This window comes from Actinia tenebrosa, unplaced genomic scaffold (assembly GCF_029948245.1).
Source record: "Actinia tenebrosa isolate PJP-AT-01 unplaced genomic scaffold, QUT_ActTen_1.0 PGA_scaffold1__47_contigs__length_23844297, whole genome shotgun sequence".
Taxonomy (NCBI): domain Eukaryota; kingdom Metazoa; phylum Cnidaria; class Anthozoa; order Actiniaria; family Actiniidae; genus Actinia; species Actinia tenebrosa.
In genome coordinates, this window is record NW_028292578.1 from 9,481,392 (window position 1) to 9,505,439 (window position 24,048).

General features: G+C 37.9%; 2 protein-coding genes across 2 annotated transcripts; one reads left to right on the forward strand and one right to left on the reverse strand.

Moving 5' to 3' along the window:
- Positions 1-149: 149 nt before the first annotated feature.
- LOC116301859 (alanyl-tRNA editing protein Aarsd1) lies at positions 150-6,637 on the forward strand. The gene is made up of 13 exons (XM_031711021.2): positions 150-368; positions 488-505; positions 736-877; positions 1,394-1,451; positions 1,793-1,952; positions 2,308-2,368; positions 3,095-3,150; positions 3,245-3,375; positions 3,614-3,680; positions 3,984-4,075; positions 4,758-4,812; positions 5,258-5,352; positions 5,831-6,637. Exons 1-13 carry the CDS (start codon positions 162-164, stop codon positions 5,982-5,984), a joined length of 1,296 nt encoding a protein of 431 aa, XP_031566881.1. The 5' UTR covers positions 150-161; the 3' UTR covers positions 5,985-6,637.
- On the reverse strand, positions 5,163-24,048 carry LOC116301858 (protein timeless homolog). Its single transcript, XM_031711020.2, has 42 exons — positions 23,925-24,048; positions 23,196-23,307; positions 22,651-22,742; positions 22,112-22,176; positions 21,556-21,676; positions 21,196-21,258; positions 20,644-20,745; positions 20,278-20,318; positions 20,109-20,169; positions 19,937-19,990; positions 19,439-19,503; positions 19,288-19,356; positions 19,113-19,201; positions 18,891-18,999; positions 18,705-18,774; positions 18,258-18,370; positions 17,075-17,179; positions 16,605-16,708; positions 16,126-16,204; positions 15,369-15,459; positions 15,240-15,291; positions 14,696-14,849; positions 14,231-14,311; positions 14,002-14,102; positions 13,586-13,642; positions 13,418-13,484; positions 13,128-13,329; positions 12,897-13,042; positions 12,399-12,493; positions 12,052-12,107; positions 11,822-11,877; positions 11,227-11,312; positions 10,670-10,725; positions 10,459-10,566; positions 9,835-9,865; positions 9,633-9,758; positions 9,141-9,209; positions 8,690-8,811; positions 8,172-8,274; positions 7,693-7,936; positions 7,362-7,552; positions 5,163-7,182 (listed from the first exon to the last, which is right to left on the reverse strand). Exons 2-42 carry the CDS (start codon positions 23,305-23,307, stop codon positions 6,752-6,754), a joined length of 4,239 nt encoding a protein of 1,412 aa, XP_031566880.2. The 5' UTR covers positions 23,925-24,048; the 3' UTR covers positions 5,163-6,751.

A 24,048-nucleotide genomic window follows, 5' to 3' on the forward strand; every position in this document is an offset into this window, starting at 1 on the left:
ATGTAATTCTCAAGCCTTGGACTAATAGCAAAGAAATAATACTCAAGGATATTACACGACCGCTGCGCGTTTTGCACGCAGAAACACATTCGATGGGTTCCCTGTGTTAGCCACTACGCATGCGTTTGGTTTCTGTATTTGTTGGGATCCCTGTGTCATCTATGATTCTCTCTCGTAAATTTGGATATTTTTTAAGAAATCATAGAATTTACAAAGCAATTAGAATGGTATTTGCTTGCCAAAAGGATTCATTCCTACAAGAATACAACACCACTGTGGTCTCATGTGAAAGTACAAAACTTGGAGATAAAGATGCGTTCGAAGTTGTTCTCCAAGACACCATTCTTTTCCCAGAAGGAGGAGGACAGGTTCGAACGATGAATTTTGTATATTTCAAACTTGTCTTGTGCCTTTTTATACCTTTATTTTCTCTCTAAACGTCAGCTATATTTCTAAAATGCCTCTTTTGCTTTTCTTTTAATTGCAGCCAGACGACAGAGGAACTGTAAGTAAGAAGCATATTAGCTCCTTTTTAGCATACTGCAGTTGGTAGAGAAGGAAATCAGTCCCCTTCACTATGTTTTTAGCTTACAAAAATAAGGATATTTCAGTAACCTTAAATAAATATTTAAACTATTTATTATTATTATCATCATCATCATCATTATTATCATTATAGCTATCATCATTAGTTATGCTTTTTAATAACTATGATAACAAATTTATTACAATAAGATCAATGGGATTGAAGTGATGAAGATAACTAGAAGGCAAGAGGAAGCTGTACATTTTGTACAAGAAAAAATCCCAGTTGGGACAGAAGTTCAGCTGAAGGTTGACTGGACAAGACGCTTTGATCACATGCAGCAGCACTCAGGTATAAATATGAGTTAAAGAAGTCACCTTATAAATCCATAACCCATTAAGCTTCTTATATTATCGCCTTACTACACTCTGATAAAAATACTTTTGCTTTCTGTAACATTTGGTGTTTTATGGGTTAGGTATGTTAGCCCTGCGTCCAACTGTAAGGGTTAGGATCACCCTTGTTTGGCAAGGGTGGCCCTGACAGGAGTACAAGACTCTAGCTGACATACATGTACAGTAGGTCTAGAGATCTTAGGGACACACAGACGTCCCCACTATGATATGGTGATGATCTCTTCCAGGGATGGAGATGACAATGATATCCAAAACTGTGGTCTTTCAGAGAATAAAGCAGAGTACTGACATCAAAAGCCTTTTTTTTTTGAGATGGCAAACATCTAATTGGTGCATTTTGGTCTGGCTTTGATACAAACACTTTTGTTTCAGTAAGAGAAGCACCAACCTCACCTATGGTTTGTGCTTCTCTGCATGCTGTATTGCTGAACTTAGATTTATTCCTTTATAGGGCAGCATTTGATATCAGCTTTGCTGGAGAACAAATTTGGGTATAAAACAGTATCATGGTAAGGAAAGTGTGATGTATGCTATATTGTACTGTCTGAAGACAGTACAGTATACATTGCATAAGGTCTTTAATGTAAATGTATGCTGTTATATAATTATCTTTCTCTTACTGGCAGCATGAAATAGCTAGTTTATTTTACTCTTAGGGAAGTATTAAATACATGTAAGGTGACCAGTATGATGCTTCTATGCCACTCACCTCTATGAACCTGCTTCAAATCTACCATTAAATAAAGTAATGAGACTTTCTCAGCTTAGTTTTTAATCTCATGGAAATATTTGCAAAATTTAGATGTAAAATTTATTCCCAAAAAATATGATTTTGATTTTGATTTTTTAGGGAATTAGGAAGACAAAAATCTCATGTTGAGTTGAACTGTAAGAGTTTAAGCAAAGAGGAAATGGCTTGGATAGAAGACACTGCCAATGCAGAAATCAGAAAACATGTTCCTGTCAACGTACATATATATGCCAATAAGAATGCACCTGAACTTGAGGAGGTATAATTAAACACAGAAATGCCCCAACTATTGTGTTGGGCTACCTGTGTGAGAGAATATATGTCTCATATTAAATAGCCCTGTAGGGGTAGTGGTACAGCTAGATACTGTACTTGTAGTTCATGCTATGGAACCTGGGAATTAGCAACAGCATTGATGTCCCATACTACACTTATCAATTCAAAAAGAAACAAGAAAGTTAAGAGACATAGCTTTTGCTGTTATCTTGTCGACAAGTCTTGAAATGAATAGACTAGTGTCTTCCCATTGCCCCTAACAACATCGTACTTCCAAGACCGCTAAACTTACGTCCCTAAATTTACTTATCAATCAGTTATCACTTAACTGCCAACAGGCACAGACAAGAGGGCTACCAGATGACTACAATGGCCCCATTAGAGTCATTGAGATTGAAGGTACCACTATTTAGATTACAGTGCTTCCCAATCACATGTGCAAAATCATACTCAGGGGCGGATCCAGGAATCAAAGTAATTAAAGGGTGGGCCGGAAGAAAGGGTGGGGCCAAAAACTTCGTCCTAAGAGAAAACCTTCAAGACCATATGCAAATATAATTATATTTAAAGGAAATACATCACTTAAAAAGGGGGGCCATTGCCCCATGGGTCCACTCCTAAATCCTCCCCACCTGATAATATTTGCTTTTGAGGAAAAGAAGATTTTGATGATGAATGTCAAGAAGGTAGTTGCAATGCCAAATTATATGATTTTGTGCGTGTGATTGAGAAGCTCTTCTTCCATCTTCCATCCTCCCTCCTTTTTATACTGCTCACTCCTTCCAATGTTTTGTTAACCTGTACCTTATTTGTTAGATTATATTTCTGCTGTTTATTCATTGCTTTTATGTATAATAATACGTAGTTCCAAACAACTGCACAAATCTATCCATCACTTTAGAAAATGTATCCAACATGTGGAATGAAAAAGTTACCTTGTCAATAAGTGATTTTAATTCCAGAGACATTTTTCAGTAACATAGTTGAAAACTCAGGTCTGGAGTACAATTCTGTTGCTCATATTTTTTGGGGGGCAAGAAAGAAGCAACATAATTTTACCCCTGAGTTTCTGAGGATACATAATTTCACAGATATACTCATGAAATTTAATCTGATTTATTATAGGTATTGATAAGAATATGTGCTGTGGAACTCATGTGCCCAATCTTAGCTATATCCAGGTATTATACAGCCACTAAAAGTAGTCCTTGTTATATTTGTTTCTTATTTCATTTCTTTTTGTTTGTACTGAATAAAAAATGCATCCACTTCCAGGCAGTGAAGCTCTTCCCTGACACTGAGGCAATGCGTGGAGGATGCCGTCTGTATTTTCTTGTTGGAGATAGAGTATTCAAGCATCTTGACAGGGCAATGGAGAATGAACGAATACTATCAAAGAGTTTGAGGTAAGCTAACAACACAAATACGCTGGGTTCCAGAGGCTCTCTCTCTCTCGCTCCAGTGCTTCTCAGTCATAGGATTCAAGCAGTACAGAAAAATCAAGGGTCACTTGATTTTCAATCATGTCATTTGCAACAGTTATTTTCTGTGGCAGTTTAAATTCTTGATTTCCTTGAAATCACTACATTTTAATTCTAGTTGTCCGAAAATTTCATGTATTAAATGTTGTGGTTGTGTTTGTAGCTGCGGTCCAGATGAACACACAGGTGCTGTGGAGCGCATACAGAACTCTATCAGGTCTTCAAATAAGGTATGGAAGCCACAAATATAATTATAATAGAGTGTATGTTCACAATATGAGCAGTGTTGCTAGCTTATACTCACTGGATGTTCTTTGAACTCTCTGAACGTTTTTAGCCAAAAATTTTGTTATGAGTTGCTGAATGCTTTGACATGACTTTAATGCAATGAATATGTTGCAATTGCCCCTCACAACTCAGCAGCACTGAAAATTGAATTCCAAGAGCCTCAATTACAAAATGTTTAGGGGGTGAGGGCATTCCCTGGCAGTCCATGGTCAGCTAAACTAACACATGAACAAAACCTCTTTTAGATATTAAGATCTCAACTGAAAGAGATTGCTCAGCTGGAGGGATATAAAATAAAGTCAACTTCTGATGGCAAGAGATTTATATACATACACAGGTCAGTTCACTAAATAGGAGAAATGTCATTTTTTTGATAGTGAGAGTCAAAGTTCTTTTTTCAAATTTTTGGTAAAAACTGGGTAGCACAAGCCAAACTGGGTTCAGAGCCATGCAGATGGGGTGCTTTTAAATTTTCAGCATTTTAGCCCACTCATTTCCCACCGATCCCATATGCACACACACCCCATGTACCCAGATGCACCATTTACTCTAATTTCTTGCTTTTCTAAAAACTGCCACCTGGTGGCTCCGTTGGTAAGAGTGTCGCTCTGTTGTGCGGGAGGTCATGGATCAAGTCTCGGCTGGACCAACACTCAGCGTCTTAAGATAACTGAGGAGAAGGTGCTGCCTTTGTAATTACATCTGCAAACAGTTAGTCCTTCAAGTGGCTCGGATGACTACTTCAACCAATATCAGAGGGATGTAAAAGAACCACTGAGGATGTAAAGAAACCCTGGCAGTGACCACCCCATTGGCTAGCATGTTACCAGTATGTCACTTATGCAATGGATAACTCAAACACCCATTATTTTGAACCTTTTTCCTGGTCCCCCAGAGGTCTGAGACAACTCAATTCCACTACAGACATATACATTCAGCGCAGTGAGAGTATGGACATGTTACAAAAATATTTGCCTAAAATGACTGGGTTGTGAAAATTTAAATCTTTACTTTCACAGAGAGAATGGTGACATGGATTACATGAACTCAGTATCCAATGAACTGGCTGATTTGGTGAGTCTGGATATTATTTAATTATTATGGTTGATCCACAGTCAAATGTGTTATTGGTTTTCAAGGCATGAGCAAGGCTAATGGGTCAGTAATATGTAAATATGACCCCAACTACTCACTACTATTATATCTGGCATTATTTTAGACCATGTTGGGTTATGTGCCAATCCCCCCCCCCTCCCCTCTCAATAAATATTGGAGTATTGATCTTTAAATGGGCAAACCATATACACTGGCTCAATCACATAACAGTAAATTGAAGTCACTATGAAGTAAAAAACTTACTCTCTTTTTCAAATATTCCCATTTGAATTTTTTGAAGGTCTTGCCAAAGACAGTTTGAAACATCATTGTATAGTACTAGTTTATTTTATTTATCAATTTCTGCTTACTAACATTAAACACAATATTTAGACTCGTATGATTATGTTGGTACTTTTTATAGGGTGTCCCACTTCTTATCACAGTAGGGCCTGATAAGGGACCTGGTCAATTCCTATTTATTGGGACAGAAAAACAGGTTGCAGAACTTGGACCAAAGTAAGTAAATGAACATGTAAAGTAGGGGAACCAAACTACAAGCATCAAAGTGTTGTGGATAATTATGTAATCCATATGCAATGTTGAATCATCTGTCAAAATCATAAACATAGTGGCTGTTTTATGCATGTCCCCTTCACTGTTCCCCGTGCCATCTCGAAAGGTAACTGTGCCTGTGCATGGAGGACAATGGCCTTGCAATGCAGGGGCGGATCCAGGAATTTGTTCAGGAAGGGGTGCAGCGCACATAGTTAACTCAGGGAGGAGTGCACCCCTTAGAATCAAAGGGAAAAAACATAATTATGTTTTAGTTAAATCTTTGAAGTAGGGGCACAAAGTCGAACCCTCGAGGAGTGCGCACCCCTTGCACCCCTCCCCTGGATCCGCCACTACAATGATAGAGACTTGGACAATTATTCACATGTCTCTATCATTGTAAGGTTGTATTGTCTCTCATTAACACATTTCGTGTTCATAGGATATCATCACTACTGGATGGTAAGGGTGGAGGAAAGAAAACAAGATTTCAAGGCAAAGTAAATACCTTAAAACCAAAGATAAGGAAAAGTGTAGATCAATTGCTCAACGAATTTACTTCCTTGTCGATCAAGACCAACGAAAACGGTGATTGAGTCATAGTTAATGAAGCAGAATGGTTAGGAAACCTATTGTTCTATGTTTTTGTTCGTCTTTATCCATTGTTATATGATGTTGACAGTGCACAGTGAAGGAAAAGTTTCTCCATTTGTTCACAGTATTAGGGAATATAAAAGGTTTTTACCCTTAAAAATCGTTCTAAAATACGTATTATTTGTTAATTAATCCTATGTGATTAATATTAATTGTTTATTGAAAATGAAATTGCCCTTTTTAATGCTTTCTTATTTATCATCTAGTAACTTAACTGTATCTGCGCAGAAATATTTATACCCATGGTTTGTGGTCATGGAATGAAAGTTTTTACTTTCAAAATGTCCATACATGAAAATAATAAGGAAATGAGCATTTTCAGCCATACTTGCTTTGGTTCATTGTGCACCGTCAGTAACACGTGATGGTACGATTCAACATCAAAGGTAAAACAATGGCTTTGTGTATGGAGTTTCCAAACCATTCCACTCCATTAACTATGATTGAATCCCTGGCGATTATGTAATAAGTTTTAATAACAAACTCAAATCTACAGAATATAGAACTTGCCAAATTTGAAACTCATGCATATTAGTAATTTGTAGATGTCAATTTTTCAGGTAATGTCGTAAATAAATATGCTAGTCATCAGAAACGACACGCGAATTTTGTATAAACGCGAAAACACCAAGGATCAAAGATAACCGTTTATCGTATCAAATGTACATTTTGTAGCAAAACAAAATCGATAAATTGCCATTTTCAGTATTTAATCCTCTTCGTCGTCCTGCAGAACAACTTTGCGTATTTTCTTGTGATGGACTAAAGGAACATCATCTTCGTCATCATCACTTGCATCGTCGGTCACTCGTGGTCGTTTGGTACGGATTTCGTTACCTCTAGCGGTCGTTTCGTCACTCTCTAGATTATTTTTGTTTTCATCTCGTTTTTCCTCAAGAGTGTTTTTCTTGAGAATCGTCAGTGGAACATCATCATCATCGTCGTCGTCGTCGTCCTGGTCGTCATCTACAAGCGCACATGATGATTCTCTAGTATTGGTGCCTCCTTCTACAGGATTTTGTTTGTCTCCATCCTCCTCTTCTTCATCACTTTCCTCCAGAAGAAACTTTCTTTTCTTTGTTGCTTTGTCTTCTTTTTCTTGATTTGTTTTTGACTTGGCCGCGGGGGATTTGGTAGAATCTGAAAAACAAAATATCTTGAAAGTCTTGCCTTGTACTAACATTCACAATCATTACTAATATTGAAGGGCGTAGCCAGGAGGGCCAAAGGGGGCCAGCCTTTCCGACAGCCTTTTTGAAATACAGTGTAGGTGTATACACTTGAGAACTTTGGGAAGCTACCATATGGCCATTCCTTACCTACGAATTCTCCTGCTTCTTCATTCGGTTCTTCATCATTAGCATTCTTTTCCTCCTCTTGCTCTTCTTCGTCACTCTCAGTGAACGCACGTACTCGTCTCTTAGTTTTCTGGGATGTTGTCGTTTGGTTTGTGGGACTCTTGCTGGTTGAGGAAACCTCCCCGTTTACACTTATCTCTTCACTATCATTTCTATCAAAACGTAATATGATTGTAAGTTTGATTAAGTTTGATCGCAAAATGCACTGAGATTGTAGTGGACTGCATTAAACAAAAACTTACAATGTTTCACGTAGAAAGTAAAATCACTCGAGCTATTCAAATGAACATACCTTTCATTTTCACTCAATTCGCTATCAGAATTGTCCGCGTCGTTGGCGAAAGCCTTCCTCCACGCTCTTCCCTTCGATGCTGACTTCTCTTTTCTTCGGGGCGTCCGCTTTGCTGTTCCTTCAGTTCTTTCTTTCCTCTTTCTTGCGCTCGTGCTGTGTTCTCTTCGTGCAGCGGCAAGAGCAGCTAACTTATTCTTACGTTGGTTTGACTTGATAGCAGAAGGAGAGGTAGACGGAATCGGAACTAAAAGAAAAAGTTCAAAGAATTTTTGAAAAATCCCCAAGCCCATCTATAACCAGGGACCTCTTCTTTGGCATTTTATTGTTGTTGTAACTCTTATTTGAAACAATTTTGTAAATGGTTTAAGTATTGGCGCAATTCCAAGCGACAAATCCTCAGGTACCCTGAGTTTAGAGGTAGCTTTCAGCTTTTGCACGTCAGAAACGTAAACCGCCAAAAGTAGTATTCAAATACTAACCTTCATTATTGTCAGCAGAGTCTTGGGATTTACCGTCCAGTTCATCGGCTGACTTGCGCATCTGTTCAGGTGTGAGGCCACTCGGAATGCGCCAGAATGTTTCCTACAAAAGCAACAATCATATATTTTCAGAACCAACTTTTTTTTCTACCTCCAAACTTAAGCTAAAGTTAACAAAGTGACGTTTCTCACTTTTCTCATTTTCTAGAAGTTCACACACACAATACTTATGAACTACTAAAGCATCTATTAGGTTTTAACGGTAAAGAAAGTAGTAATACTCGTTAGGAGTGACGCGTGGTCTGAAATGGGTAAAGCCTCCTTGTTAAACCTAAGCTGAAAAAAAATTATTTAGGTGTAACTAATGTCACCTGGAATGGTTATTGTACCGATCTAATGAATTTGGTCGAGTCATTCAAAGGTCGCAACATTTCTGGCCATCCAATCCGTAATGGGACGACACGGTACCCTCTGCATGACCGCATTCCATTTTGAATATTGTTTCCAAGATCATTTACCTGCTCACTTGCTGGTGGTACGAATCCAATCTTCTTCAACATTTGAATAAATTCTCGATTTTCAAGTGCTTCTTCGTTTTCCTCGTTAATGGTTACCAGAGGTATCGCCTGTCTGCTGTTTACTGGGGATGCAAAGATTGCATTCTTTTATTAACATGACGTTTAACGTTATCTAGAATGGTTTTCGCATGGCTGAAAAAAAACCTACTTAATCAAGACTGTACGTACACGGTACGACATGCCGTGACAATAAAATGGCTTCCCTTTGTTTTTGTGCGAATCGGCAAATCACAGCGAAGAGTTACGGCTACGGTAACAACAGTACGACTACGCATTTGCAGTATCGTTTCACACTTGTGCAAAAACCGCTCTAAGACGGACGTCTCTAAGAGATAAAGCCAAATGCCCAGTCACTGAGACGTGCAGGGAATTCCTTTTCTTATGACCTTACCATCGTCTTCTCTGTCGTCTGCAGTTCTCCTGAGTTTGTCCTGAATCCATTTTATTTGCTCGCCAAGACCTGAAGTACGATTAACAATTTCATCATCTCATTAGAAACACAATACAATGGTTTTCCACCCTCCACAAAAATCAACTCTATATTCTAATTCGATCTTTCGGCTGCTTTCGACTTGTCCCCAGGAGAGGTAATTGCATTATTTTTTTTGTAACGACAAAGGACCATTATGTAACATTCGAATCCCCTCCACCCTCCCACCTTTTGAGGATGTCCAGTTTAATGGATTCCTGGTTTCATACACTGCATTTAATATTCAACTTTATGGACTTGCTATATCTTATACGGCAAGTTAACTGTCACTTATAGTTACTAATCCTTTTTGATTTCGTATATTTGAATTTCATTTTAATTCGGTTTACTGGAAAGTCTAAAGAGGGTCTATAAAAAATATGTCCTAAAAAAATGAAACTGTTAAACCAATACCTTGCTCTCTGATCTTCTTTACTAAAGTTGTCATCGGTACAAACAAGTAAGTGTCATCATCATCATCAGAATCACTTTCTGATGAACTTGCAGCACTCTCAACGTGTTCCTTATTGCTTTGGCCCCCTTCAAAAACATCGGGAGAATAAGGGGTTAGCAAGCACGACCTTGTTGTTAGATAAAATGAACAGACAGGCTTTACCTTCATCCCAGTTTTCTTCAGATCCCCCGTCCTGTATAAACAAATTCAAAACGAAAAATGTAGTATTAAAGAACGACGTAACATAAACTGCATACTTTGAGTAGAATTAGTAATTTACATTGAAAACCAATCTTGCGGACAGACAGTGCCGTTTCCGTGCCGGGGCAATTGCTGAGCATTCCGATTGGATGACCAGAAACCTCACACGCAGTGATCCAGGAAACCAAATGTTCAACGAATATTTTTAATTCTTTTGGAAATACCGTATTTACTCGTTTAAGCGCCGCTCCGATTAAACGTTCCCCTTAAATAAGCGCCGCACCTAAGACCAAAATTATTAATAAGCGCCGCCCCCGAATTTTAAAACGCCGCATCATCGTCGGAGTCATGGTGGGCGATGGCTTGCCACGTTGGTTTGTGTCTCATACGCGCCAAGAACTCATCTCTTGACTGCAGACCAGTGTCACGTTTAAGCTGCATGAAACCCAAAAAAATTAAATAAGCGCCGCGGCGAGTAAATACGGTAATCATAACCATTGCAGGTTCTTCACACAAAAACCAAATAAATCCAAATATTGCGATGGTTCTTTTACATTATTATCTTCTAGTGTATTTTTGAATTACCTCGTACTCGGCGTTCTTTCTCCTCTTCTTTCTTTGCCCTGGTTTCCTCCTTTTACGCAAGGCTTTGCGGTCTTCAACAAGACCCATCTTAACCAACTGATTAACAACCTGAAATACCACGGCACATTCATAAACAACTCGCCACAATCCAGTCCTCAGGAAACATTCGAAATGTTTTGACCAAATTATGGCTGTTTTCCAGATTACTTACTTGTCGGCGAGACCTTGAAGTGTGCGTCAGATGTTCGAGAATTTTCTCTACGATTCCTGAAATAAAAGCATATAGGATGACTAAACTAGTTAATGAACGCTTTTTGTTTATGGTTGAGGAATTAATGAAAAAAATACTCAAATTTAGTACGGACACTAGTTGCATGGTCCCGACATTTTCTTCCTATATTTACTGTGTAAAACAAGACTTAAACTCTATTCGAAGGACACATACCAGGCAAGTGCGCAACTATTAACGGGTGCATCCATGGCATTCATCCATGGAACATATACCCCAGAAGGGGTCCGCTTAATAGAGGTACCACTGTCTTTATTGTAAAACAAGCCTCTATTCAGCGGACACATTTTATTAAGCGTACACCAGGCAAGGTCCTGAAGGTGTCCGCTTAGAGGTACCACTGTATTTACTGTAAACCAACCTCAAACCTCTATTAGGCGGACACCCTATATTAAACGGTCACCCGGCTAAGTCCGTTTAATACAGGTTACACTGGTGCTTTTCTTCTATCTTGTATGTACATCTAAACCATATCTTACCATCCTCACAGTTCTTGTATTCTTCGTACAAGGCTCTAAGTTGATCTTCCTCTTCTTCAGACCAGTTACTCTTCTTCTCGGATTTCCTGTAATAACGTAAGACCAAATCTTAGAAAACAGTATTTTACTTCGACAACGCGGGGAGTGGTTGCCCAATTCTCCCGAGCCAAGGGCTCATGTTTAATGCACTGGAAGGTGCGCCCTCTACCCCCTCTTACTATCAGTGCTCCTTTTTACGGGTATTCAAAGCTAATTAAAGCTACACAGAATAGAAAGAAGTGAGTGTACAGGAATAAATGTAAGTTTTCATCTCATTATGACCGAGAATTCTTTTATCAACATTGGCACTTTCAACAGTGTCTATTGAATTCTGTTTCATCAACATTCTGTTTCATCTTAACCCCAATTATCACCTTTCTATGCATCCATATAATCAGGCATCATTGTCATCATCATTCCTGCCACTACTCATTTTGTTTCATCATCATCCACCCTCACCTTTCCCCAATCATCATCTTTCCGTTATTAAGTTATCGCCGTCCCATGGATCCAATGATTATCATACTATTATAGTCAATCAATTATTATCACTTACTTTCGCAAAGTCTTTCTGTCTTCCACAAGCTTCATGGATACCAACTTATTGATAATCTACATGTACAATACCAAAAACACATATCGATCAAGATATAAAAACCGCTCCGTGAAATCAGTGCACGGCTCACATTATACTACATGCAGTTGATCTATAAGACTAAATTAAATAGTTAGCCGACTCTTCTTTTATCTAAGAAACAACACCAGGAAAGATATTTCATGACCAACCTGTCTCCTAGTCCTTGTATCATCAGAAATGTTCTCAAGGATCTTATCAACCACATCTGCAAAGAATTGAGATATGATTCAAGAATGCACCTGTAAGCATGAAATAAGCGGACGTCTTTCTCGGTGAGAGTGCTCGCCTTTCACCAATGCCATCCGGGTTTGATTCCTGGACTTGGTCAGTTTCGAGTAGAGTTGCTTGTTGGTTCTCTTCTATGCTTTGAGGGTATTCCTCAGGGTTCTCCCGCTTTTCTCCCTGCGCCAAAATCCACTTCTACATTCAGTGAAACAAGAGCCACTTTGGATTCACTATTAAAATAATTTCCTATTGCGATCATATTTCCAGTTACCTCCTCCTTCTTCTTGAAACTGATGGTACAACTTTTTTAGTTCTTCCTCCTCTTCAAAGGTAAATGTGGATTTGTGCTTGGGCTTCGAGGCGTTTCTACAAGAAATCATCAGAATTGAGCAATTAATTGAAATAGCCAACCTTTATCTTCACGTTTTCATGTTGGATACGCCGGCAGTCAAACTATATCAGTATTATGACGGACTTCATTTCAACAGTGGACTTAGTGGTATGCACTAATAGCGATACTTTATGTTTACTAGCAAAACTATCGTGATGTCAATATGCCAACCGTTTTCACAAACGTTCGTCACAACTTGCTTTGTGTCAATCGATCTCTGGTTGGAACATGAATATCGCAAATGAAATACTTTCTTTGTACGATGCTCAAAATACACAGAGGATTCATAAAGTTATAAGATCGACTTTTATCCTGGCCTTCCTAATATATCCATGGCTACAACGCAAGTACATAAACGGTTTTGTGAACCTAACTTACTTGAATTCTAGGCTACCGTAGCCCTCGGTGATTTCGTAACAAGCGTCAGCGTTTTTCCAAACTGGGAGTTCTACGCACAAGACAGGGTTTTTAGGAAGCAATGCAAAGAACTTGCCAACAATATACCGAGAAAACGTCACCAGCTCCTGAAAAATAAAATTCGAAGTTTTAAAAATGGCTATGTTGTTGAGATATTTAGCCAATCTTGCTCTTAATGTCATTTATTAGTACCTTATACAGGCTTGCAGCATTGTCCTGAAGGATTTTGTTGAATACAACAAAAAGCGATAACTGGAACAACATGGGGTACATCTTCAGATCGACAGCAATCCTATGCAGCATCTTAACGATATAATGGTTTGTTTTGGCGCTGTTTTCCTGGTAAAATTTCAGTAGCCAACAGCAGGGTTGAAGAATGCTAGGATTTGCCAACCTTTAAGAAAATCAGTGTCAATAAAAACAGTTTGAGTTGCATCCAGAACAAAACGCTTAATCTTTAAAAGAGAAATATATTTACTAACTTGTTCAAAAATTCTTGATAATCAAACTCAGTTTCTCGTGTCACTATTGCTTCCATCTCTTCTTCCTCTATAAATTAACAGACACGTTATTTCCTTCAATACTAATAGTAGGTAAAGCAAGACCACTATCATCTTGTTGTCAAATATGGTGATTGTTGAATTGCTTACCGGCTGGAATTTCTTCTTCGTGGTCTCCAGCATCATCTTCAAGCGTTGAAGTGACTTCTGAAAAGAAAAGGGAATATTAGAAAAACAATTATCATTCTGCGCCCAAGTGAAAAATATATATGTAGCGCGTGTGCTAGCTGTACGAATAGTTAGTTTCATTAGTCAATGGAGACTATGGTCTTACAGTAAGTGTTTAGCTCCAAAAAAACGTTTTGCCCAAAATTCTCCAATGGAAATTTTGGCTCACCGCACGGTGGGGTCAAATCTCATTTTCGAGGACGGTCTAGACTCTGGCTGAATTTCACTGCAATTGATAGCAGCTTAAAACTCAGGTGTGTTACTTCAATTTATTCATAGTAATTTATTTCAAGTGCTGGCTAGGTATTATGACTTCAATAACAGGATAGATTGTATACCTTGAGGAAGGTCAGTCATTTTAAAAATATCATGAAGGCACATGAATTCATCCTCTGTTTCCATGTCTGCAGTTCCAAACGAATCGTTAGGCCATATTTCCCTACAAAACACCAATAAAGCAAACAAGACCCGATGACCAATATGAGACATGTTATAAAAATCAAAAACAACTAACTGAAGTCAGTCAGACATAGCTGTATCGATACAAATCCCAAGTAGAGATCTTACCTCGCTGCGCGCAATAAAGCCACAGCGTCACCGTACTGTCCTCCCTGTAGGTAGGTCTGGATCTTACTTAACGCAGTTAACCTAAGAGATATGGTAAACAAGTTTTTTTGGTTTGTTGGTATATTGTTTGTTGGTAAGGTTGGTTGGTTGGCTTAGTGTGGACGTGTTTTACATCCAAGATAGAAAGGGTCTATAGAGGCTTTGCACCATCATGTGATGGCAGCCATGACAGGAGGCACAACAATAGAGCCTTTTTCCCCTGGGAAACTGAATTCTTTCTCGTGTAAATCGGATTCGACCAGATTCAATTGTTCCTGCCTCCTGTCATGGCTGCCATCACGTGATGGTGCAAAGCCTCTATATAGAATTTCCTTCGCAAGTAATAAAGGGTTAGGAGTTTAATTTGCTAGTTGATCGCAAACTTGTGGTGATCCGTGGACACGGAACTCAGGGTTATTGTCGTACCTTTGTTGTTCCATGGTAACATCTGATGCAGCGTCGAAAGGCACAGCAGAATCTGGAATCTCCCCACCATGACCTTGTAGGAGCGACGACAAGTCAGATGCCATGCCCTGCCACATGGCATCGGCCTGCTCAGGAGTTAAAGCGACTCTCATTTCTAAAGGAAAATAATCCAAGGTTACTTTAATAGTTTTGCAGGAATTATCGTAATACTCCTTCTCTGACACAGACATGAACCAGACCGTCAGAAATCCTGATTGGCCATGTCCGCATTCTAATTTGCTTTGCCTACTGTACATTCTGATTGCCTGTACTTGTCCTCTGTTTGGTACCCTACGTGCAGAGGTTGTTTTTCTTCCCCTCCGTAGCTGAGCGATATGCTAGTCGGGGGACAGAAAAAGACCTCTGCAAGAAGGGTATCTGATTGGCTGTGCTACCAATGAAAGCTCACTAGTACAGCAGAACAAGCAAAACAAAGATGGTTCGTGAATCCTTCAGTCAGGCTAAAAGACTAATTGTTAATTGTTCAGTGGGTATGTATTTTTACCTTGATTCTTCCTTCGCGATTTCTTCTTCTTTCTTCGTGCTCTCTTCTTTTGCTGATGAAGTCAAAATTGGTTAAATGTTTAGAAATTCCAACAATTTTAAACGGATTTTTTATCGGTTAAGAGTTTACCTGAACAATGACGTGATTTTTTCCAGAACAAAACCTCTCCAGCATCTTAAGAAACACGTGGAATGTTTCTACTAAATCACGTAAGTAGGCCCTGAAATACATATTTCTAAGTCAGAGGTGAAGCGCAAGCTCATCCTTCGGGCGGAATGTAAAACTCTCCTACAAACAATGTAGGCCCAAGTTGAAGAATTCATGGGTAGCATGGGTGACGTTCGCGGCTAACGCGTCGTCTTTCATCGCTGTGAGTCCAACGGGTCGGGTCGCTGGTTCGAGCCCTGCGGTCGCCACATGTGAATTTAGTTTGTTTGATGTGTTGTTCTCTCCTATGCTACGAGGGTTTTCTCCGGATTCCTCCGTAAAAATCAACATGTGAGTTGAGCGTTGTGCGCATAGAATATTGAATGTAGTGGTAGTGGATATGAGCGGAAAAAGTGTCCCCAATTAGTGCGAAAGCGCTAAAACGACTAGACACTAGATATTTATTTATTTTTATTAGAGAAAGTGCAAGGCACATGCAAAACCTAGCATATACGAAACGCAACGCATGTAAAACTCAACGCACTTGCGAAACGCAATACACATTTGCAACGACAAACCAAACACGCTTGCAAAACGCAAAACAGTAAACAACGTGCAAGCAAAACGCTACGCAACAGAGAAACGCTACGAACGTGCGACACGCAATACAAATGCGAAACTAAACACACATTAGTACAGCGTACACAACATCTGAAGCGCAAGTTTGAGAGGTACGTACTTTGACTGCTTTGACTTGTCAAACTTTCGCAACAACAGCATAAAGATTTCGCGGTATTCCACCACGTAGAACACATTTGCTGTTAAACGAGAACAAATAGGAGTCAATAAGAGCTTGATAGTAAATTTAACGCGATGAAATTCATTGCAAGTCCAAGGTAAAATACACGGTTCTCATAACGGCTGACAAGTGCACGAAATGGAGGTCACCCAGTCATTAGTTTACAATAAAAGGTATAAAATTACATGAAATGCGATTATAAAAGAAAAGTATAGAAATTGACCTTTTGTTTTGACCTGAACTCACGCTATCCACCTTTATTTTGAGCGTTCTTGCTCAGCCTTGCGACAGGAATGGGAGACCTTGTTTTTGTGCTCTGGTCAGCCATTATGGAACGGTGTATGAATCATCGACATTTGGTGAGAAGTGACTAAAGCTAAAACACTTCAAAACGAGGTCAAAGAGGTTGAAAGGCTCACCTTTAATGACCTTGGCATTCTCCCTGAGATTCTCGTCCTTTGAGTCATCCATGTACAGAACATACATTAGCAGTTCTTTGTAGGCTTGTACAGCAAGATGGAGCCTGGAAATAGATAATTATACATCAAAAGTGATTTCGAGAAACGTTTTGGACAGACTGGGAACGGAAAACTCATACTTAACGTTTAATGTAACTCAATTTCATGGCCTTATGAAGAAGACACATCAGAAAGACAGAGGAAACAAGAATACGGCCAATCCATTGAATACAGCCAATCCATTTCCCCATTGAATACCACATATCGTTCCCTTGAGTATTACTTCTTTGTTTACTAGGAAGTCTTGGGTTAATACTGTACATTGATATGGATAAGACCCCAACAAAGAGTTCCATTCTTAAGGATAGAGCCTATTAGACTAGCCAAGGTACTGATGAGGTTCGACATTGCACCCTGAAAGTACTACCAACCTTCTTCCCCACGTCACTGGATCTTTTTTATCTTCCAGGAAACTCTCATAATATTGCATCATAATCTTGAGCACATACTGGAAATTTGACACACTCATTGTTTCTCTGGAAAAGAAAAGATTAGTATATTCAACCAGCATAACGATCCATTTTGCTATTTCAGTGTCAATCTATTGATTTAATTGGAATTTTGAATTGCCGATTTTTGCAGAAGGACGAAAAAAAACAGGAAAATTATGTGAAAAGCCCTTGAAAAACAGGAGAGAACTATCAAGAACCCACCCACAAATGATAGTGGATTTAATAAGGATGTATTGCAATCATGACTACAATAGTGAGAGACAGCATGCCACGCACAATTTGCAGTGACTTGTTTTTGTAACGTGATTTTACCAAAAACTGATTGCATGTAACATGTCACATGCAATGAATTTCGGATTCGGCAACACATTGCAAGTTTTTGATTCAACTTAAAAACCTCACAACATACTATGTAGTGTTTAAAAAACGAGCTACGCCTCGTGCTTTTATACCTGATAAAACACGATCTACGAGTTTTTTGAACTGCTTAAAACACTCATGAACAATTTATAAGATTTTGGTTCAACTGGAGCCACCATACACGTCACGAACATGGATTTTTATACTTTGATAGAGATTTGACGTCACGGGCATGCGCAACCAGATTCAATAGAAGCTCCCACACGTTGGATATTGCGTGCCAAGGCAAAGACAGGCACGTTAGTCAAAGATCTTTAGGGTTGACTATGGCCTTGATGAAGCTCTGTCTTCATCTAAACTTGGATGCATACTTCATCCCTGATGAAGTCATCCTCATAGTATTCGAGTGGTCTTTATATAAAGATCACATGTGTCTTTATATAAAGACACATGTGTCTTTATATAAAATCACTTGAATACTAATGAAGAGGACTTTATCGGGTATAAAGGTTCATGCACGTGACGTGTATGGTGGCTCCAATTGGACCAAAAAGCTTATGAATTATTAATGAGTGTTTTAAATATATATATTACTGACACATTGTGAAAAAATCATACATTTATTGCATGTACATTTATCATCCCCTTAATGCATGTTTAAAACATCTTTGCTTTCCAATTTTATTTTCAACAAGTATTCCATAGTTTAATGGAAATAAATTGAGAAAGAGCGTGTACCTACCCAACAAAGTCCACCCTGAAGCCATAGTGTCTGGTGAACTCCATGAAGAACTTCATTGCCCACAAGAAGTAACTTTCATCATTTTCTTGTGACCTTTCATGCAATAGATTATCCTTTGAAAGTAATTTTGAGGATTAAGTAGTAATTTTGAGGATTCAATCACAGGCTAGCTACTCCTTGTTAGTATATTGTATAGTAGAAAAACAAAATTGTTACCAAGGGGGGGTAGGGGAGATGACAAAAAATCGATAGCGCGCGCATAAAAAGAGAAAGACAAGACACCATATAGTGTTTCTTTTCATTTATTAGAGTATTTCCTTTATTTATTAGAGTGGTTAGCCTGTGATTCAATTTGATGTTTCAGGTAGGTACAGACAATGACATGATCTTTTACAGTAGCAACCACATGACAGAGAGCTAAATACTGAATTCAAAACCACAACTTACCCTGACAATATACAGGAGTGGATTATAACAATGTTCCAGGAACTCCTTACAAAAGTCTTTCAAGAACAGCCTTTATAAAATCATAAATTCGCATTACAGGGAAGAATTCAAAAGGATTAATGCATGTTTAAAGTGGATATTATTCCATGTATGTTACATCTGTATGTTCGTATGAGCAAATGGTACCTTATGCTTAGAGTTGACTTTCTCTCAACAGACATTTCTTTTGCAATGACCTGAGTTTTTCTCTTCTTGGGTGCGTTCTTCTCTTTGTCGAATGACATGTTCTTTGCATCTGACAAAGAAAGGATAAAACAATTTTTACGAATATATCAGGAAGAGGGCTGAGGAACTCATAAATTGTATGTTATCATGCATCCTAATTTAGCAGATTTGACATTTTCATACCTGCTATGCTCCTGTGGTAAATGACTTCTCTCTTATCAGCTATTGACATCATATTCTTCACAGTAAAAGTCCCTCCAAACCTCGAATGCCTAAATGTACAAACACAAAAGAAAATCAACAGAATGAAAGAAACTGGCAAGACTCATAACATAAAGAATTTACTGTACAGCTGTACCTTCCAGTGTATTTCAAAGTAGCTTTCCGTTTTTCAGCCAGTTCTCTCTCCCTTAAGATCTGTAGTTGTCTGATGATTGAAAAAAAAAGTAAAACGAGGGTGTTATTTTTTGGCCAAATTCTACTTTTCTACTCCTTAATGCATCACTCACTTCTCGTCCTCGCGTTTTTCACTTTGTGATCTTTCTCCTCCAGCTTTTGCCAAGCTCTCGGGATTCTACATACAAAAGAAAGGCATAAGAATATTTTTTAAAATATGTTTGACAGGGTATAGCCCAGAGATAGATTGCAGAGACTTGATTGTGAACCACCACCATTATTTAACATGACAGCCTTTTAGTGACTTGCCCTACTAGTCACCATGGCCATCACCTGTGTGACACCCTTACACATGACAATAACATCATTCTTAGCTGTGATTGGTCCATTCCTAACCCACCCCCCTCATGATCCCTGCTTTACAGGATGATAAAGAAACTTCTAATAATTAATCCAAAAACTTTTAATTTGAAGACAGATGGATATAATATGACTAACAACCAGCTTAGAGGGTCACAAAAAAGGGGAAATCTGTATGAAAGAGTCAGCAAGGTATACGTACATTTTACGAAGCAACTAAACCACTTTAATATATTAATTTTAACACTTACCTGTTCTCTTAGCATCAAAGATATGATCTCCAGAGTGTGCATACACCATCGCCTCTGTAGATAAAACAAGTATCATTGGTAATTTTTAATCAATTTTTATTTAAAATTAAAATTTTTAAATTTTTATATAATCTTTACTCATAACTACAAGTGCTACTGTACTTTGCCTTACCTCATCAGGAGATCCTGCTATGTAAAGCAGTAGATCATCTATACCATTTTGATGTAAGCTCCTGCAAATACAAACAAAAAATTCTGTCTTACATTATTTTTCAACCACTCCCTAAACCTACTTATTACTTTTTTCTTAATTTTTAACTATCAAGTGAGCAAATATTTACCATATCACTTGATCGTGGATACTTGCATCATCGTCAGTTCTCTGAAGAAAAAAAACATAAGTCATCTTACTAAGTGCATTCTGATTAGCCAATAACTACTTTATTTTTACCCACATCTAGATATCTTAATAATACTAAATGCTGCATGTTTTGTTGTCCTTGAGGAAATCATGTACTTTATGACCACCCAACTATCACCTGACTTTTGGACATGTGTTGGCCAAGTGCTGGTCAACTATTGCATGGCCATACGTTGGGCAAGCATTGGGCAACAGAGATATCATACAGTAGTAAATAATATTAGGGTGACTAGTAGCAATAAGTACATTGAATAATTATAAAATTATGTGAACAAATAAAACATACTTTTTCTGCTTGAGGATTGAAGGGCACATGAAGAACATTCCTGATGAGCAGCAAGATTCTTTCTATCACCAAGTAATCTTCCTCATCTCTACTCTCCCATTCCTGTAGAAGAAATGTTGTTTTTATGAAAATCTAAACTCTGAATGCATTTGACACCTTTATATACCTGTATTTAAGAAATATAAAATGTGCGCATGTCTCTGTTCTGTGATATACTGTATAAACATGCTGAGAGCTGTAGAGCACAAGAGAAGCAAGCGTGTTTCTTTACTTTTTGAGTGGCAGCATTACAGCTTCCAGAGAGTGTATAACACAATACATATACATAAGCAACTGTCTTATATTGCTTTTATGAAATAGTTTTGAGCAATTTTGTGTGAGGTTTTCATTTGTCTTCGAACATAATAGCCAGCCAATCAGCATGCAAGATATTATCCACTCAGCCAATCAGTGTGTACATTATATTTCAAATATTTTAAAAGTATTTAAGAATGAAGATTGTGTCAGTGAGGAAAGTAAGTGCATTTTAAGCTGTCATGAAAAGTTACAAACCTTTTGTAAAAGCTTTGCAAGTTCTTTGCCAATAGCTGCCATGACTGCTATATCAGTGAAGGCCTTTATAAATACATAAAATATGTAAATAATATAAGATACAGTTGTATCATACAAGATCAATTATTATAACTATGGGTGTTTATGTTAAATCATTCTCATTACTAGGGTAGCGCAGTTGCTAACAAAGCTGTAACCCTAGTTTCATGATTGAAATGGAATGGTTAGAGTCTTTTTCATCGATATCATATTTTGACAGCCTGGCATCTGTAATAGCTTATTGATATACATGTAGCACAGGTACATGTACATTCCTATTAATTACTTTCAAATATCTTTTGCTTCTCAGAAAGACATTACCTCTTTGTAACCTTGCAGGTAGTTGACAAGCTCCAAGTGGTAATGCTGTCCAGTCTTGTCATCTGGAACTCTTTGTCCTTCCCAACATAGAACTGCAGGCTGGGTCAGGTTTACCATCAGTCTTGATATAAATAAGTAACAACATACATAGGTCAGTTTAACATATATACGTCAATTGATACAGCTATTTCAAGAATGGTTGGTGAAAGTTCTGTTTTATGCTGAATACCAAGCCTGAAATGCACTATGGGTGATATGAATGCGATTAGTAATAGGTGACAATATGAAATTTATCCCAAACTTTGCCTGCATGTCTTTCTGACATAATTTCATCAGTGTTGACATCATTAATTACATGTTAATATAGTACATTTCAAGCTTAGTAAGCAGCAAGCAACATGCAAGTTAATGCAACATGCAACCACTAACCTTATTGAAATAGCTGTATAAACAGTTAAAGTAATAGTATAGAATCAAACCAATTTTCAAACAGCAATATTGTACCTCCCCCCCCCCCCCCCCCTCATTAAAAAACATGATTGACAGCTACTCTTACCTTATTACCATATTAAATATATCACCTTCCTTGGGTGTGCAGCTCTTTAGAATAGCAACAAGATCCTACAATACAAGATTCCACAGTTTATCCTCTCACAGTCATAATTTTTATACTACACAATACAAGTGTACTGCAGTACATGTGCTTTTTATTATAAAAATAATAGACCAAAAAAATTAGACTAATTTACGTATTGTTAGCCTCATTTTAGCGTCAGAATATCCCCAAAGAGGTACCAACAGCAAAAGTAAAGAATGCACAACTTTAGGAACTGTTTGACTGGCTTAATGGAATGTATGAATATTTAAAATAATTTAATAGGAATTCAAAGCAAACCATGAACAACAGAGAATAGCCCACTTCCAATATATGCTTTGCTTGTCAAACAAAAAAAGTTTCATTGCAAGGCTTGTGCATAATGCTCAGTGATTCATGAAAGGAGAAAAGAATAGATTTAATTTCCCATGTGTGACAAGCGAAGAATATCTCAGAAGTGGACTATTCAAAATCGAAGTATTTACATGCTTTGGACTTACATTTTGCAGAACATTTGAACAACCCAACTGTCGTCTGACCTCACAGGTTGAATCATCGCGACGCAAAAACTTGATTAGATCCTTTAAGCTCTCTAAAAAGAAATATCTTTTCTATTAATATTCTATTACTTTTTTTTTTTTTTTTTTTTTTCATGTGAAGTGAAAAGATTTCTCTATTACAGAGTTACGGATCCATTTTAACTGATAATGATTTTTTGGTCTCTCTCCCAACCCCACCGCTCCCCCCTTCCACTCCCCACAACCCTTCTTGAGGTCCCAAGATTATAATTTATTTTTGAGTGGGGAAAGTGGTATATATCTTAGTAGTACTAGACAAAATGTGTGTGGGGGCTTAATCAGTTATTACCATTTTATTAGTTAAGTATTGTAGGACCATTTCAAAATGTTAAATCTAAATTGGGGGGCTAACACATGTTTACAGCTATTCCTCTGGCCCTTACTCACCCCTTTTAAAAACTAAATGCTCCCTTAAGTTGGGGTTGGGGAGGGGGGGTGTTGAGCGTTATTATTAGATTTCTTCTCACCCAGACAATCGGGACTCTTGTAGTACTCATTTCCTTCAGCATAACCAAGACCTGCTAAGGTACACACTATCTCTGTGTTGAGGTACTGGTTCATCCCGTTGAGGTTTTCCATCTGTCACAAAACACATTTCTATTTCACTAACATATTCCGATCAAAATAAAACTCCAACATTCCTTCCAAGCAACCCTGGGTACTCTACTCCTTCCTTGACCCTATAGAGTATTCAAATGTTGCTTCTTTTGGAAATCACTGTATCATTTTCGTGCTTAAACTACGACACTACAAGTCCTAGGCCTGTGTTTATGTGTACGTCATGTAGACAATTCGATTGATCAAAGACAGATTTAAACTAAATCAAGCTGATGTTTTATCGTCTTCGATCATGATCCAAATTTTTTATCCTGGTATTAAATATAACCTAAAGTTATTCTGAAATTCGACAAGCAAAGATCTAAAGGCAAGAGGAACTTTATAAGAGGTTTCGCTATATTTCATTTTGGCGAATAATCCTCTAAAGAATATTTGCCTCCAAATCAGACTAGAGCTACAGGAGGTTCATAGTACTAGTTGTGGCTAGAAGAATCGCTTAAATAAATAAACCAAAAAATATTCAATTATATGCAATCAATAAGCTTAAATATTAGAAATTGATAAGTCGAAGATCCATGGTCAAAGACGAAGGATCTACGAGTTCGATTGCAATGAATGTACAATGGAAGAAAACTTACCTCGCTTCTTTACCTATTACTAAGAACTGGACAAAAACAATCGAAAATTAGAGGATTCTAGCCAATCCAACGAGTATAATCAAGTTTGTACAAGATAATTGTCATCTAACATCGTAATATGCAC